The sequence below is a fragment of the Tursiops truncatus genome, chromosome 18, assembly GCF_011762595.2.
Source record: "Tursiops truncatus isolate mTurTru1 chromosome 18, mTurTru1.mat.Y, whole genome shotgun sequence".
NCBI lineage: Eukaryota > Metazoa > Chordata > Mammalia > Artiodactyla > Delphinidae > Tursiops > Tursiops truncatus.
This window is the reverse complement of record NC_047051.1, coordinates 12,614,136-12,632,577: the sequence shown is the minus strand read 5'-3', so window position 1 is coordinate 12,632,577 and position 18,442 is coordinate 12,614,136. Positions and strand designations below refer to the sequence as shown.

Below are 18,442 nucleotides of genomic sequence, written 5' to 3'. Positions count from 1 at the left end.
GTCCTCCAGTGCTGGCTCAGTATATGTGAGGTGCCCACTCACAAGAGTGTTCACTTATTTCTCTGTTACTATAAAGAGGTATAGTTAAAGTAAAGAAAATATCAGTAAAGTAAAGAAATATCAGTATTTCTTATCAGTAAAAATATCAGTAAAGTAAAGAAAATAATGAGAATTATTCTAGCTGTGAAATATGATTATAAGTTAAGATTCAGTTCATCAGTAACTATCAAGTGTTGTATTGTAGTTTGGGCTGTAATCTTTTTGTTTACAAGAAGGTTAAAAGCTATTAAAAGAATATTCAAAAACAAACTCACTGGTCATCATTGGAGGTTCTTAGGGCATTGATTTCTTACTCTGAAGATTGGTAAATAATGGGAGAGACCAAAGCCTTTATTCTGCCTTTTCAAGGAAAATTCCTTAGAAAAATTTCAGCTAACAAGTGTAAAAGAAATGATAAACTTTTTAAAATGTCATCAACTTGGAAGTCTTAATGAATCTAGATGGCTGTATTTCTTAGATATGAAAAACCTATAGTCTGTCTAAACTGTCTGGTGTAAAAGTGGGATAGTCAATCCTTGTGTTCCTCCTTGCGTGGCGGACGAGAAAGTATACGGTAGTACTGTTGAAGAGCTCTTGTTTAAAAAATAGAACCTTAATTTAAATCAAGCCTCTACATCTAACCAACAGTTTAAAAGTAATTTATGGAGTAAGAGAAACCATTAAATGACATGGATGAGGAAGCAACCAGCCAGACCCAGTTAAATGATACGCTGAGGAAGCAGTTGCTCAAATCCCAACAAATCAGTTTCATGAGAAAAGAAAAAAAGATGGGGGAAGAGGTGATCGTTACAGAATTTTTTTTTTTAAATGTTTGAGAGATAAAAACCGAATACAATGTATAGGCCTTGTTTGAGTTCAAATTCAAACAAACCAACTAAGAATACACTTTTGAGATAATGGGAATTTATCTAGACTGGATATTAGAGGTCCTTAGCAGTTAGCAGTGCGTCCTGAAGGATTTTTCAGATGAAATAATACAACATCGAAAATGTATTTAAAATTACTCCAGGAAAACAAAGAAAAAAAAAAAAAGAGGGGCGGTTGTTAAATAAAATAGGGTGTTGGTACGTGGGTGTCATTATATTTCTGTTTTGTGTATTTTTGAAAATTTCCATAATAAGTTGAATAGACCTAGTGAAAGAAGCAATGTTTCTTTTTTCTTCTTTTTTTTTTTTTTCTTTTTTCTTTTTTGCGGTACGCGGCCCTCTCCCTGTTGTGGCCTCTCCCATTGTGGAGCACAGGCTCTGGATGCACAGGCTCACGGGCCCAGCCGCTCCGCGGCATGTGGGATCTTCCCAGACCGGGGCACGAACCCATGTCCCCTGCATCAGCAGGCGGACTTTCAACCACTGCACCACGAGGGAAGCCCGCAATGTTTCTTTTTTGAAAAAATTTTTATTCAGCAGTAATTAATTGATTCATTTGACTTTTAAAAAATTGAGTTAATAGCCATTAAAATATTTCAGAGTTTAAGCAAAAAAAAAAAAGAAAAATAGGATTCAGTAAAGTAAGTTAAATGATACTGGTAAAAAGCCTGTATAAACTTTGGAATTGGTGTATATAGTTTATACAGTATTAGTGGAGTCATTTTTATTCTTGTAATGAAGTTAAGCTGAGTATAGAATGGGACTGTTATCTCAATTAGTGAAAGTGCTGTCATCTATCTTGGTCCTGTAAGCTTTGTGGGGACAGAGGATTTTATCTGTTTTCTTCATGATTTATCCACCCCCCGCCCCGCCCCCGGTCTAGAACAGTGTCTTACACATTGTAGGTGCTTAGTAAATATTTGTTGGGCTAATGGATAGGCAGTCTTATAATTTGACCACTTTGTACCAATTACTGAATTTCCATTAGTAGTTTCATTATGCTGTCAAGTTTCTAAAGTTTACACATTTAGTTTGGAACTTGAAATACTGTATTTTACTGTACTCCTTAGCAGAAATATTCCAAGGAATATCTCTAGATTAAGTGATATGTATGATTTGAAAATCTTAAATCTGGTATTGATGTATGCTCTTACATATTTCAGGAAGACAAACTTCTGCTTGAGAGCCAACTGATTCTAGCTACAGCTGAACCACTGTGTCTTGATCCTTCTATAGCTGTAACCTGCACTGCAAACAGGCTGCTCTATAACAAGCAAAAGATGAACACGCGCCCAATGAAACGGTAATTACCTTTGTGGAAGGATAAACCAAAAGAGAACTAGAGTGGTAGCTCTAAATTTTGCCATTTATAGTATCTTTTCCCTTTAAAGAATAAATGTGCTCTGATTTTTTTTTTTAATATTTATTTGTTTATTTATTTGGTTGTGCTGGGTCTTAGTTGCGGCTCACCGGCTCCTTGGTTGCGGCTCACCAGCTGCTTAGTTGCAACACGTGGGCTCCTTAGTTGTGGCATGCGAACTCTTGGTTGCAGGATGCATGTGGGATCTAGTTTCCTGACCAGGGATCATACCCGGGCCCCCTGCATTGGGAGTGTGGAGTCTTAATCACTGTGCCACCAGGGAAGTCCCTGATTTTTTAAAATTGGATTTTTAATTGTCTTTTAATACTTTTATTGTGTAAGAATTAGGATTTTTTTAATATGTACTCTGCTTTATATTGAAGTGATGCATTTTCTGCATTCTTTTGAAGAACAAACTACCTATAAATTCAGAGTTTGTTCACCAAAAAGATAGAAATTCTGAGAAGAGACAGGTATGAGCAGAAAGAATAATTTATCACTTTCTAATACCAGTTTAATTTTTGTTAATATTACCTTTAAAGATACAATTTATAATTTCTTTTAGAGATCTGGGGAGATGATCACAGTTTGAGAAGTCAGTTTCTAACTAAATGCCTTTTTATAACATGTTAATTTGTCTTAGAATGTTTTAGCTATCTCTTCTAGTTAATGAAGTAAAAGAATGCGTATTAATTCAGACTGCAGTTAAGAATGCATATTAATTTGGTCTGCAGTTATAGTAGGCTCATCATTAAGTTATCTTTGCATAATTGTTTGAGTTGCCCACTTTGGATCTTCAAGTTTGAAGGGGCTGAAATAACCTACCCATTTTCTAAATTCCCTGCTTTACTACGGAAATAATATATTCTGGGGAAAAGGTGCAGCTTTGGAAATAGTGAAATAAGTCCATATAGTATCCATTAGCAGTCCTATAAAGTCTCCTAGTATCTCTGTCCACATCTCTCCACGCCCACTGCCAGTGCCTTAAGCCAGGCCACCATCATCTTCATCTTGACTTCTGCAATAAAATCCTTCCTAACTGGTCTTCCTACTTCACCTTCGCTTGCTTCTGGTCTGTTCGCCATATAAGCAAACCACAGTAATGTTTTGAGAACCTCAAAGCCGACCATGCCACCACTTGCTTAAATGCCTCGAAAACCATCCCATTGTACTTCACATTCAGTCTAAACGCATTATCATTCATCTGCAAGGCCCCTGCCTTGCTCTTTGACCTCATCTCCCATTGTGTGGACCCTGATGCTCTAGTCCTCCCTTCATTTTTCTGTTTTAAAAATAAGCCAACTTTGTTCCTGCCTCAGCACCTTTTAAAATTCTCTCTCTCTGCTTCAACTGTTCTTTCCCTGATCTTTCCACAGCTTGTTCCTTCTTGTCATGTCTCAGCTCACGCATCATTTCTTCAGAGTGCTTCCCTTCCCTAATGTTGCCCTCTCTATCATGTATTCACCACAGTACCCTGGTTTTTCTCCTACTGCTTATTGTTATCTGGAATGATCTGACCTGTTTACTTGTATATGTGTGTCTTCACTTCTGGACTGTCAGCTACGTGGTAGCAGGAATTTTGTTAGTCTTGTCCATTTTTATTTCACCAGTGCCTAGAACATTCCTTGGCAAGTGACAGTGTTCTACAGATATTTGTGATTTAATTACACATTTAACACCTACTAATTTAAACCATGTTTTTTCTGAGTTTCTTGTATTAGCTTTGTGTATTTCTAATCTCTTAATATTTCAGGTGTTTCAAGAGATATTCCAGGTCCTCTCTGAATCGGCAGCAGGATCTGTCTCATTGTCCACCTCCTCCTCAGCTAAAATTACTTGATTTCTTACAAAAAAGAAAGGAAAGAAAAGCAGGTCAGCATTATGACCTCAAAATTTCTAAAGCAGGAAACGTAAGTATATATTTTTAAATGAAGCTTATTATCATACCAAATGCCTTGCCTTATTTTCAGTGTTCAGTGTATTTATTTATACTGTTTTTAATTTTTTAGTGTGTGGATATGTGGAAACGGAGTCCCTGTAATTTGGCCATACCTTCTGAAGTGGATGTAAGTCAGTGCATGAATTACACGTCCTTTCATGTAAAGTTCCTAAGTTTGACTAATAGTAGTTTAAACTTTGGGAAAACAAAGACTCTTACTACTTCTTTTTTTATTTTATTGAATGAAAGATTCTTTAAATTCTGTAGTGCTTTACAGTTTTCAGAAGTTTCACACATGTGATTTTATATAATCCCATAATAACCCTTTTTTTCCCCATTACCCCTATATTGCCCCTCCCCCCTTCCTTTTCCCCACTGGTAACCACTAGTTCATTCTCTCTGTTTGTGCTAAGACTCTTCTTAAGTCAGCTGCTCATTTTCAGAAGCTATTCTATTTTCACATTAACTTGTCTAAAAATGTAACTCCTTAATATAGGTCTATGTTTAGAGCAGGAATAATAACCAAAGTATTTCAAAATGTGTAAAAAGATGTACGTATTACATAATATGCATAAAATGACTGATTTTTTTCATAATATTTCATCATAATTTCCTGATAATGCTTTTCTCGCTGGCTAAATTTAAAAATTAATAATATTGGAGCAGTAGCCAAGATTAGGAACCTTGGGTGGTATTCTTTGCTGGCCCATGAAACACATGAACTATAAATGAGCAAAGACAGGAAAGATAATTTTGATGGGAGGTTCCATATTTCTTTTGTTTCCCCATTTCTCCTATTTTTATTATTCACTCAATTCTTTAGAATTGGTCAGTTATTTTAGCAGATGTTTGCTCTGTGCATCCTTCCCAGGCTAGCACATGTATAATTCTTATTACCTTTGATTTTTAAAAAATGGTCAGAAGCATCAGAAGTACACTGTATATACAGCTCAAGAGAGTAAGCCACATTATCTTTCAGTAACTTATGCGCCCCTCAAGGAACGTGGCCTGAGAAGAGATATTTAGTGTAAATACCAAAGTGTGGGATTTAGCTTCGGAGGGCAGTCTGGATATCTAAAGCAGGGCTTCCGAAACCTTAACGTACGTAAGAATCACATGGGTTGCTTGTTAAAATGCAGGTTCCAGTTCAACAAGTCTGGGCTAGGACCTGAGATCCTGCAATACTGAAAAGCTCCTAGGTTGGTGGCACTGGAGTCCACAGACCACGCCTTGAGTAGCAAAGCCCTAATAAAAAGTGTCTTAGCCTAACTCGATCAGTTGAAGCATCTAGGATACCAGTTAAACATACACACTTAAACCCTCATTTCAGACCTGCTTACTGAATCAGCTCTCCAGGGGAGGGATATGGGAATCTGAATTTTTACCAGATGCCCAAGTGAATCTGTTACTCTTAGAATCATGGTTACCAGGAAGATGAGAACTTTTGGTTCACACAGACTGGTAGGAGATACATGGAATATATGGTTCAAGTCTGACTAGAAAATGGGAAAGATTTACAAAAATTTTTACCAATTCTAATGTAACTTCCCTAGTCTCTTCCTAGTTTTGTCCACACTGTTACATGACAATTCCTGTTCCATTAGAGGCCCAGCCAAAGGAAATGATCCAGATCCTGGTCCTAATCACCTCGCTGACATCCCAGTTTTCCTAAAAGTCAAATGTAATATCACCTTACGGAGCATAAAGAAGAGGCACTGTCCAAAACAGCAGCTGTGTTTATTACATTTACTTAATGGCAAAAGAGATTCTAATTTCGTTTTATTTATAAAACCAGTTGGTCTAATTGAATATATATCAGGAGAATTTTAAACTACTTAAGCATAAGTAGTTGGTGTTATTAGCGATTCAAGAATTTTAGTGCTAAAAAGTATAGTAACTGAAAGTGGGGTCTGGCTGCTCACCATTTAAAAGACAGTAAAGAGGCCAGTTCGGTGGAAAGTTAAGTTTGCTTTATTTTAGATGCCAGCAGCTGTGGGGGAGAGCAGACGCCTCTCCAAAGGCCGACTACCGCTCCTGACAATCAGGGAGCAAGAGCTTCTATACACAGAGAGAGGGGGCTACATGCAGAAACAGTACAGTCAGCTCTGACAGTCGTCTTGAAATTGGTCATCAGTGGTCTGACCAGCATCTCGATTGTTTTAGGGACAGTTAATCTTCACTTCTAGGGTCAGTTTGTTCCCATTTCTTTGAGGCTAGTTCTCGGAATCGTGGCAGCTTATGGCATGGCTACAGCCTGGTCATCATGTAGTTGACTCCTTCCACCTGGTGGGGTTACAGTATCTACAAGACAGCTCACAGGATAGGGCTCAGAGTATTATCTATAGCCCTTGAGAAGGAACTAAAGGGCCTTGACTTTGCTCCATTACTAAACTATTATTATTTGGTCTTCTTAACTGTTTTCCTTTGTTTCTGCATTTTCTCACTTCTCTGATTAAACTTATTCTTTGGCTAAAGTTTTTCCACAGACAAAAGCAGGGGGACGGGGCGGGGGTTGGGTTGGGGAAGGGTCCTGCCCCGTTTCAGTGTATTGTATTAAGTTATTTAGGTTTTTCTCTTTGGTCATAATACTGATTTCATTATATCTGATGTCTCTTGATTTGATTGCTTAGGTGGAAAAATATGCCAAAGTGGAAAAATCTATCAAATCTGATGACTCACAACCAACAATCTGGCCAGCCCATGTAAGTAACCATTGCAGTCTCCATTTCTAATGATGCTGTTTCTAATCTGGGATCTGAATTTATTAGACATATAAAGTACAGTAGCCTTTATTTTGGTATCTTCTATTGTTTGTTTTTTTAAGAACTTTCTGGGAGTTCAGTGAATTAAAAAAAGGAACAACAATTTAGTTTTGTTTTTCATAAAATGCGGTTTCCATTCTAAGGACGATTTTAATGCATAACTGCATTTTTACTTTTGTTTTGGTCCCCTGTTGGTAGTTGTGATTTGTTTTCTGTTTCAAATTAATAATTAATAAGTTATTCTAAGGATATTTTTAAAGAGAAATGGTTTGTGTATGTTTCTCTAATTGCAGTGACTTCTTAAAGGCATATTTAATTATGTGGCATAATTAATAGGCATAATTAATTATGAATCTAGGAGTGAAATGAGAGTTGTTTTTTTTTTTTAATTTCTTTATGGCTGTGTCGGGTCTTAGTTGGCAACACGCGGGATCTTTGTTGTGGCGTGAAGGATCTCTCGTTGCAGCACACGGGCTTCTCTCTAGTTGCGGCATGCGGGTTTTCTCGCTCTAGTTATGGTGCGTGGGTTCTGTAGTTAGAGCGCGTGGGCTCTGTAGTTTGCAGCATGCAGGCTCAGTAGTTGTGGCGTGCAGGCTTAGTTGCCCCGTGACATGTAGGATCTTAGTTCCCCAACCAGGGATCAAACCCGCATTCCCTGCATTGGAAGGCGGATTCTTTACCACAGGACCACCAGGGAAGTCCCATGAGAGATACTTGGTATGTGCAATAGCAAAAAGACTAATGACAAATGGAAACAGGTTTGCTTTTGAAAGTTTTATCCTTTTAGTATTTAATATTTGCATTCATATGTTCAGTATATGAAATTCTGACATTTCACTAGGGCTTTGTTAACTAAATATCCCGTTGAAACTCTTGTTCCCAGAGTACCATGTTGAAAAAAGAATCCTGAGCTTCTTTCCCTTAGGCTTTTTTCTCTTAAATAGGTCTAAGGACTATGTCCCATGTGTCTTTTTATTGCAAGATGTAAGTTAGTGTGTCATTTACTTCTGATTTGTGTTAATTCTGACTATGTATTTACTGGAGAAGGTATTTATTTGGGATGCTCGGTCTTTTTCAGGATGTAAAAGATGACTATATATTTGAATGTGAAGCTGGTAATCCATATCAGAAAACAAAGCTGACCATTTTGCAGTCACTTGGTGATCCACTTTACTATGGTAAAATACAGCCATGTAAAGAAGACGAAGAGAGTGACAGTCAGATGTCTCCATCCCAGTGAGTTCTGTTAAATACAGGCAGTTGACAAAACAAGCCATCAGAATGTATGTAGCAACTACTGATGAACTATTAATGAATAAAAGTTTCCCTGTTTTGTTAGTTAAATACTCCAGTTAGATTTGGCAGCAGACCTAAGTAAACTTAAATTGTAGTTACCTTGCTGTCCAAGAGTTCTTTAAAATAATAATTTCTTTAAAAAACAAAACCAAAAAAACCTGTGCTGTAAATTCTTCTTATATTTGCTTTGAAAGATATGCCCATCATATCCCTCTTGGTATATTTATGTGTTGCCACTTATGGCTTTTACCTCTCTGTGAGCATGAAGTGCTTCCGGGCAATAATTTGTTTAAATGGGAAGCAAGTTCACTGTAAATTAAATGTAAAAGCTGTTAAAAATGCTTGATATTTCAGCACTGCCTGTAAGGACACAGACTCAGTGCTTAATGTAGTTACTGGCTCTAGAAATACATATATAGTTGTCCCTTGGTATCCACAGGGGATTGGTTCCAGGACCCCCTTGGATACCAAAATCTGCAGATGCCCAAGTCTCATATCAAAATGGTGTAATATTTTCAACCTCTGTACATCCCTCCCTTGTACTTTTATCTGGGTTACTTACAATACCTAATACAGTGTAAATGCTATGTAAATAAGTAATAAATACAATTTAAATGTTACGTAAATAGTTTAGTTGCCAGCCCGTGGCAAATTCAAGTTTTGCTTTTTGGGACTTTTCTGGAATATTTTCCCCCCAAGTATTTTCATTCCATGGTGGTTGAATCTGGGGATGCAGAATCTGCAAATATAGAGGGCCAACTGAAGTTGATATTCCTAAACTTACGGGTTACATGTATTTACTACAAGGTACCAGTATTTAGTTTTGTTTTCCTTGTTAGTTTTATTATTAGTTCTGCTTTTTAATCAAGTCGATGCTGTTTTGAAAAGAAGGAAAAATAAAGAGAACCTCAGCAGAAAAAAGTAGGGGCCAGCTCTATGTTAAATCCTTACAAAATACTAATTGAAACTATGGCAGAAAAATGGATTTTAAAGAGTAACCTCACCAATACCTAAGTAAAAGTCAATGGGAGGAAACAGCAGTCAGGGAATCAATCCTCAGCTTATTTTTTCACATTAGCAGTTTTTATTTTTGTATGCTAAGTAGAAAAATCAGATATTTCGATTAGCTGTATTTTGCAGTCTTCCCTTTAAAGATACACGTTGGTCATTTTAAATAGTTACTAACTTTTCTCAAACACAGGGCATATGTTCTCTCATTAAAAAAAAAAATTGTTCAAAAGGCCAACTGATTAGATTTGTTTGACAAGAAGAGAATTGAATTTTTTGCCTTTTACATCAGGACGTTGCTGCAGAAATGCTGCATGGTTTATTACCTTCTAGTCCTTCTCCCATATTCATAAATTACTTGATTTAATAGCTATGAAGTCAAAGTTTGAGCTGCATTAACCAAGTTTTTTCTTTTTTTTTTATATTTTATATTTCAGCTTCTCCACAGATGATCATTCAAATTGGTAATTAAAAAATAAACAAACTCACTATTTTAATACATTAAGAAATCATATAAATGTCAAACTCTTTTAAGACTTGATAAAGGCTTTTTATTTAAATTGGCGATAAACCATCTTCCTTGTCTAAAATATATTCTAAGGGCCTGCTATATAGACATTAATAATGTCTTCCAAAATCAAAGTTTAAAGTGAGAGGAAGGCCAAAGGCCTTGTACATGGTAGTTCAGTGAATATTGCTGTAGGACAGACACTTGTGAGGGTGTATAGCACTTGGTAACTTTCAGCCCAGATTTTGTTTTGAAACATAGGTTTTCTGCCAAAGTAAATCTCCTTTAAATTAAGTCAGCCAACTTATTCACAGAATTATTTTGTAATGCATGCAGAACTTGGTCATTGCTTCCTATTTTTTAATGTATTTTAAAATTTGTGTTTTCATGATATCTTGGTAGATTTTAATTCAGTTTATAAAATTACTGTCACTAAAATATGGAAGTCTTCAAAAGTAATCTCAGGGCTCCTTAAAACAAGTCTATCTAATACTTTTCTTTTTTAAAAAACAATTTAGGTTCATTATTGGATCAAAGACTGATGCTGAGAGGTAAAAATATTTGCATCTTTATTTGTGATCTGGATGGATTCTTGTAGGGTAGAGACTACTCCATTCGAAGTCAAAGCTTTGATTTTAATTATGCCTAGGTATTACTAGGATTTTTAAATAGAATTAGGAAAATAACAACTAAAAGGATAATGTTTAAAATGTAGCTTTATTTTAAATAAGAGAACTTAGATATATCTACAGTAGCTAAGGAAAATGATTTCTAGGTAACAGTTTAATCAGAGTATAAGTAAGAGTCAATGGGTAGTTCTTTTGGCTACTTATTGGTGAAATAATCCCTGTATTTCTGTATTGGAGACAAGATACCGCAAGTATCTTTAGATTGTTAATTAGCAAAATGTTTTCAGCATTAGCTTGTCATTGAAAATATTAGAAGAATGTGCTTCTATCGAAGATAAATTGTCTAATTTTAATTTTTGTGTTATTTTTGATAGAACTTGTTTCATTAACAGTTACTATTCATTTCCTATGTAGTAAATTTATGTTTAAAATAGTTAGCTAATCATTACCTGTTTTCTCCCTAATATTTCAGAGTAGTCAGTCAGTACCAGGAACTGGTCCAGAACGAAGCCAAGTGTCCAGTGAAGATGTCGCATAGCTCCAGTGGCTCAGCGAGCTTGAGTCAGCCTTCTCCAGGGAAGGAAACAGAAGTGTGTTTGCTTAGCTTTTTTTGTGCTGTTACTTTTTTCTGCCTAATTGTTCTCAAGGAATCTGAGAAATGTTAAGGACTGTTTTATGAGGGATAGGGGTATTGTTTAGTTTTGTTTTTACTTTTGATTTTCTTTTTATTACTTAACTTTTTATGATGGAAACTTTCAAATGTACACAGAGGTAGAGCAAAAAGTGTGATGAACATCTGTGTATACTGATCACCCACCTGGCGTCAACAGTTACTATTTTTCTGGAGACGATTTAAGGGTGAAGCTTTGCTGTCATCTTACTCTGCTCTTCTCCCTCAAACTTTCTCCCTACCTTATTACTCAGAAATCTTTCCTTCATCCTGTGTATACTGTAAGTTATCTCATGGATCTCCTTATGTGGAATTACATTTTTTTGAAACACCTCTAATACCCAATCTATAAACATTAAACGTACATTGCAGTTTTTTAAACCGTGTTTTCATCCAGGAGTTATAATAGTGTTACTAATTTGTGAATTTCTTATTTGACCTTAATTTTAATGAGTATGCTTAATGTCACTGTCTTAGCAGCCGGAGACCCTGTCAGTTCAGTCTTCAGTATTGGGGAAGGGAGTAAAACATCGACCTCCACCCATCAAACTTCCCTCAAGCTCAGGAAATAGTTCCTCAGGTATCACATTCCTTAGTTTTTTGTAATCTAGAGTAAGAAACAACAGATGATCGTAATCCATTTACTCATATTTTGATTTACTCAGAATTTTAAATTGTAAATCTAGGAAACAGCGTGTATATTTTTCTTCTAGGTAACTATTTTACACCACAGCAGGTCAGCAGCTTTCTTAAATCTCCAACTCCTCCTCCTGCTTCTAAGCCACCAAGTCTTTCTCGGAAGTCATCCATGGATCTCAATCAAGTTAGCATGCTTTCTCCAGCTGCCCTGTCACCTGCCAGTTCATCACAAAGTGAGTCATAACTTAAATTCTTCATTAACTCTTCGTAAGCTTTTGCATTAGTGTTTCTTAAGATGGCTCTTTTTGACCAGTGAAATAGTGAAATCTGAATGTACTGTCTACCCAAAATGTAATTTTTTGAGAAGCTTCATGCCAATCTCTTGTTGACTGTATGTATTACATGTTTATTGTAATTGTATTTGTTTTTCTGTATTTATGTATGCACCTCGTGTATACCTTTCTTATAGACTTGTAACCTACACATCTCCTGAAAAAAATAATGTGGTAGTTAAATGTGGCAATGAGTCCAAATTATTTTTTATTCCAGTGTACCCCTGGGGCATTTTACATTTTATGTAAACTATGCAGCTGATATGGAAAAAAAGTCATAAGAGTTGTTGCTGCAGTCTTATCTTTGTAAATGTAAGAAGCCAACTAGTTCCAAGGTGGTGATACAGTAAACTGAAAGCCGATTTTTCAATAACACTCTTACACTCTTACAAATTGTTATCAGTTAGTAAAATGTGGGATGATCATAAAGCATCTGAAGATATTAAAATGTAATTTTTACTACTGAATACTTTTTTTTTTTTAACATCAAGAAGAGTTATTCAAGAATTCTAGCGTTAGTTTGGGAGAATTTCTTCAAATTAGTAAATATCTGAAATATTTAGGTACCAACTTGCAAAAAAGCATTCCAGTTTTTTAGATTTTTTAATAAATAACTAATGTGTGCTGAAAGTTTTAGTACACTGCACAGTGACAGGGTGGTCTTTGCATTAGATGTAAACATCTTCATCTTGATAGCTCAAAAGGTGTAATTTTTCTGCCTTCTTGTTTTGCACAAAGAAAAATTTATAAATTTCCTGAAAGTCTTATTCACACTTCTTATGTTGTGGGTATGGATTATGTTAATCTACTGCACACAGTTGTTACTTTAAGTAAGGGTTGAGTGACAGCTTCTGGACATTCACATTTCTTTCCTTTCTTTCTGCAGGACATGAAAGCTAAAAAAGAAAACACCTCAAGAGCTTTTGGTTTTATTTTTTTGGTTTTTGTTTTTTGTTTTTGTTTTTTTAAAAAAAGTTGATAAACTGTGCGTACTTCATTCACAACAGATTTTCTATACATTCTACATTTAAACAGAAGTACACAGTTACTGTTAAAGATGCAGTATTATCTCTCAAATATTTGCTTCATTACTGTGTTTTGTAAAATTTGTGAGGATAAACTTGATGTGTTAGGAATTAAATATGTATATCTAGGTGCCAAATATGATTGTAAATCATATGTAATTTATTAAATATGTTCAGAGTTTATCTCAGACTGTTAACAGAAAATAAGCAATATTTCTAAGTGAAGTCCTAAATTAGTGAAATCGTAAATAACAAAAATTAATTTGAAGTCCTTTTAAACTTTATAGGCCAAAGGTAGCATGTAGGAAACTAACTTTTAAATGGGTATTGTGGTAGAATACAAACGTATATTTTTACTGTTACTGTAATAGCATCTCTGATGGGATTTGTAGGTGATATACTGCATCCTTAATTGTAATTGAGTGTAGCAACACTCATGTATCATGTGTAGAAATTAACACTTGCAGTTAACTGCTTTAAAAAAAACTGGAACAAATTGTCAGTGCTAAATAAGATTCCATTAACCTTATTTTAAAAAGGACTGGCCATTTATAACAAACTAGCAATTTTTATTTTTCTCAATGAGCAGGATCTGGAACTCCTAAGCCATCTACTCCTACACCAACCCCTTCATCGACCCCACACCCTCCTGATGCTCAGAGCTCAACTCCTATTACCCCTTCAGCTACCCCTACTCCCCAAGATTCAGGCTTCACCCCTCAGCCCACTTTGTTAACTCAGTTTGCTCAGCAGCAAAGGTCTCTGAGCCAGGCAATGCCTGTAACGACCATTCCTCTTTCCACCATGGTAACATCTATAACTACAGGAACCACGGCCACCCAAGTCATGGCAAACTCTGCTGGACTTAACTTCATCAATGTAGTGGGCTCTGTTTGGTAAGTTTGCATTGATGCCCTGATTTTTTTTTTAAGATACTGTAAGCAATCTAAAGAAATTCTTATTTGTGAAATTAAGAACAAATTGCATATTATTGAAATTGAAAGAAAATAGTTTCTATGCGGATAGAAGCTATCTCAACAAGTATGCTTTAATTTTAGGTGATCAATCTATTACATGCACTAATGATACTACTACACATTGACAGTGGCTTAGATTTTCCTGTTTATCCTCTGTTTTACCATCTTTTAATCCATTGATTAGGACATTACTCTTCCAAATTATATTTTAAATATATAGTACTTGATAAATATTCAGTAAATATACAGTACTTGATAAATATATAGTACTTAATTGGTAAATATACAGTACTTAATTTTTGCCAACCTTGCTGTCACTTTCTAGCAAAAAAATGAAACTAAGCCTCCAAATTGACATTTAAGACAAATATCTGTGTTTGTTTAGTGGTTTGTTTTTTAATCCAAGGAATTATGTGGCTGATTTTCCCTTTTATAGTGCTAGTTTAATGCTCTGTCTTATTCTCCTGCAGTGGAGCTCAAGCTTTGATGAGTGGTTCAAACCCTATGCTGGGCTGTAACACTGGTGCCATAACTCCTGCAGGAATAAACTTGAGTGGCCTTCTACCCTCAGGAGGTCTGCTACCAAATGCATTGCCCAGTGCAATGCAGGCAGCTTCTCAAGCAGGTCAGAATATTAGAAATAATAACCTCTAATAAAATTGAAGTCCATGCTTATGTAAAAATGCCATTTTAATGATATTATTTAACATCCTTATTTTATGAAGTATTATGTCGGAAATATTTCCTTTCAAAAGCTTTAAGAGTTCTGGTATTTGAATTAAAAACCCATCTAGCTATGAACTTCTCTGTGAGGAAACTTGGTAAGCCTGTAAGTCTCTGCAAATTTTATCTTTACCTTCCAAAGATTATTATAAAAGTAACTTTTATAATTGTCAGTGTAGTCCTGTCCCAGGTAAAAGAAATGTATTTTGAAAACATATATGAGCAAGAAAAGCAACACAGCATGGCATTTAAAAGCCTCAGTTCTGGAGCCAGACTGCCTGATGTGAATCCTGCTTGTGCAGCTTACTCTAACTGTGTAATCATGACAGAGTTACCTTTGTGCCTCACTTTCTTCATAAATGTGGATAATAATAATACTTTACCTCAGAGTTGTGAGGATTGAATGAATAAATACAGATGAGATGCTTAAACTATGCTTGAGATGTGATAAACATTCAAAAATATTTGCTGTCATCATCATTAGTAGTAGTTTTCTTGCAGTAGTAGTAATAATTATAATTACATATACTGAAAAAGAGTTTTAACAACTTGTGCTTTTTTTTTTTAATTTACTAATTATTTGGTTGCATCAGGTCTTAGTTGCAGCAGGCGGGCCCCTTAGTTCTGGCATGCAAACTCTTAGTTGAAGCATGCATGTGGGATCTAGTTCCCGGACCAGGGATTGAACCCAGGCGCGGAGTCTTAACCACTGCGCCACCTGGGAAGTCCTGACTTGCACCATTTTTTAATGCTCTTTAAGAGAATGTATTATATCTCAGAACAGTTCGATTTCTTACTACTGAGAAAAAAATTAACAGGAAAAGTAAACTCAGCATAGTAAGAAAAACTTATCTGAAACTTTCTATGAGTTAAGAGAAAGAGAACACAAAGAATATAATTTAAACATGTTAATATATTGCTGTGATTTTCTAATTCTAGCTCATATTCTTATTTTAATATGTCTAAATATGCTCTAGTGACAGAAGCCCTGGAAATGGAATCAGTGTTGAATTTAGGATTTTATATTTACATATAATTCTACCAGTTACTTGTGGCTCCAAATGCTAACTGTGGGGTCTGAAAGCAGTCACTTAATTTTTCCACCTTAGCCTGAGTTTCATCTGTTCTAAAATGGGAGTGAAAATTTCTAAATTCATTTGGTACTTATGAGAAATAAATGAAGTGATATGAAAGTGCCTTTAGAAAGCTATAAAGCATTATACAGATGTCATCCACCTTTAAAGGGAGTTATGTCTTCTTTTTTTTTTTATGAGAATCCTGGAGGGAATATCAGTATTGTCACATTTTTATCTGATTATGCATTTTCCATTTCTTATACAAGACTTTCATACTGTCATCTGTGCATTATTTGCTCTGTATCTTTTTTGGTACAATTATCTGCTTAAAGGACTATATACATTTTTAACTAGTGTTCGAATTGGTATATTTAGTGAGGAAAATATATACAGTACATACTTTGAGACTGGGATCAGCAAACTATAACCCACATCTAAGCTAAGAATAGTTCTACATTTTTTAAAGTTTGTTTTTTTAAAAAAAGACAAGAGAAAGAGTATATGAGAGTCTCTGTGTGGCCCATAAAGCCTACTGGAAGAGTTTGCCAACCCCTGTTTTATGATGTGCTCCATGTTGTGTCACAGATTTTGGGGAATAAGTTCATAATTAACAGAGCATCGTTTCCTGACTTTCAGCTTGATCCTTACACACAAAATTCAACAGCGTTCTTTAGCATTATTAATATTAGCATTTGTACTTTAAAAAATGGCACAGGGCACACTGCTTCTCAGAGATAGGGTTATTATCATATGCTGTTTAGCACTGAGGAATATAAATAGATGCCAGTCCCTGAAATGTATTTGCACAACAGTGATAGTTTTATTATATTTATGGTGTTTGCATACTGCTAGATTACTTTTCCAACCAACAGTCAAAATAGTTATAAAGAAGTCTCAGTTTCTGAAATACAGATTATAGTGTACATCTGGTGCTCACATCTTTGGTATTGATGAAAATAGGGGGTTTTTTGCTTACAAGAAATTTTTAAAGTATAGAAAATAAGCACATCTGTGCAGGAAGTACTTAAAGTATTATATTTTTATATACTAAAGTATAAAATACTTTCAAGTATAATAAAGTTGTAATTCCCTGTTTTAACCATGAGTTTTATTTAATAGGTGTTCCATTTGGTTTAAAAAATACTTCAAGTCTCAGGCCCTTAAACCTACTCCAGGTAAACCTGAAACACTGCTTTTTATTAAAGTTTTTATAGTTTTTGTTTGTTTGTTTTTAACCATGTAAGTTTGTACATATCAGCATTTGAAGTTTTGAGGTTGTCCAGAATCTTCTAAGGGTGTGGTTACCTTTGCATGTTCAAGTAGATAAGGGGAAAGAATTGGTATCCTATGTACTGCACTTTCATTGGCTCTGGCACCACTGCCAAGTCAAGAACTAGTTCCAGAGGGGAGAGTTGACAACTGCCCAGGAAAATAACTTGCCTACAATAGTAGCAGCAGGTATACTTAGAAATAATTTCTGTCTTAACAGACTTTTTATGTATGCATGTAGGTATTGCTGTTTGCTTATAGTAGATTTTCTGTGTGAATAGAAATTTTTAAAATTAGGTATGTGTGTTCTTTTCCTGAGGAGAATGTGACTTCGTGGCACAGTGCCAGGCACCTAGTAGTCAGTCAATAAATGTTTGTTAGATTACAGTTTGTGTCTAGTAGTGAGGCTTTTCTTAACACATTTTATCAATGTTAACATATAAAGAGAGATTGTAGGTAAAGAATTTAGTACATGTTGTGAACTTATAATATTCTGAGTGTTATGCTAGGTCCTTTAAGGATGGAGTTCAGTATTAAACTAGTAGGTTGGAAAATGGATGGGATTATCTACAGAGAATTTTTAGAAAAGGTAGACATAAATATAAAGACTTGGAGACAAAGAATGGCAGAGCTATGGATTGTTGGGAAATAAACAGATCAACCCAACCTGATATTCAGAAGTAATAAATCAGGAAATACATTTAGAACTAAATCTTAAAACTTATTTCCTGTCACAATACGCAAACAGTGTCAGTATTTACAGACTAATTGCAGAATGATCTAATTGTGTTATGGACACATTGGTTTATTTAGCCGACTTTCCTGCATTTTGCTGTAGGAATCTCTACAAGGATCAGTCTCAGTGTTAAGAGGAGTGGGATTCCTTAATAGCACTGATAATAAGGATTAAGGGCAAAGCCACCTTATAAATTATATTTTGCAACATTTATTACTGTCTACCTAATTGAGGAAGGAACATTTGACCTGTGCTTTGTCCAGGTTTACCTAACAGTGAGCTGTGCTGGGTATAGAGCTTTTGACCCGAGACACCTTTTCTGACTATAAAGACCTAAGAGTTCTGTATTTGATATTTGCTTGGACTTTCCCACAAAACTTCAAAGTGCTTTTAACTTAGACTCCTGTAGAATAAAATGGAAAAACCATTTGTTTCCTGATGCATTTGGAATGCATAGTTTTAGTTTTTAGTGTGGAGTTTTCTGGATGATGCTTTTTTAAAAGTTTTTTTTTTAATTTATTCAGAATGACAGAGCAAGTAATGTCTCCAAACTAAATATGGACATCT

At 35.3% G+C, this 18,442-nt stretch overlaps 1 protein-coding gene across 24 annotated transcripts in view; it reads left to right on the top strand.

The window, feature by feature from the left end:
• SUPT20H (SPT20 homolog, SAGA complex component) overlaps nucleotides 1–18,442 on the top strand; it is a 39,613-nt gene that overhangs the window by 14,343 nt on the left and 6,828 nt on the right. For 15 of the 24 annotated variants that reach the window (XM_073795074.1, XM_073795067.1, XM_073795075.1 and 12 more), the window contains 13 exons: nucleotides 2,090–2,229; nucleotides 4,040–4,196; nucleotides 4,296–4,352; nucleotides 6,856–6,927; nucleotides 8,066–8,223; nucleotides 9,729–9,755; nucleotides 10,318–10,350; nucleotides 10,901–11,018; nucleotides 11,576–11,678; nucleotides 11,812–11,970; nucleotides 13,684–13,990; nucleotides 14,542–14,696; nucleotides 16,990–17,045. In XM_073795074.1, coding sequence (XP_073651175.1) covers nucleotides 2,090–2,229; nucleotides 4,040–4,196; nucleotides 4,296–4,352; nucleotides 6,856–6,927; nucleotides 8,066–8,223; nucleotides 9,729–9,755; nucleotides 10,318–10,350; nucleotides 10,901–11,018; nucleotides 11,576–11,678; nucleotides 11,812–11,970; nucleotides 13,684–13,990; nucleotides 14,542–14,696; nucleotides 16,990–17,045 — 1,542 coding nt within the window. Of the gene's footprint in view, nucleotides 1–687; nucleotides 840–2,089; nucleotides 2,230–4,039; nucleotides 4,197–4,295; nucleotides 4,353–6,855; nucleotides 6,928–8,065; nucleotides 8,224–9,728; nucleotides 9,756–10,317; nucleotides 10,351–10,900; nucleotides 11,019–11,575; nucleotides 11,679–11,811; nucleotides 11,971–13,683; nucleotides 13,991–14,541; nucleotides 14,697–16,989; nucleotides 17,046–18,442 lie in introns of all 24 variants that reach the window. The other 9 variants (XM_019936727.3, XM_019936723.3, XM_019936725.3 and 6 more) reach the window with 6 other exon arrangements.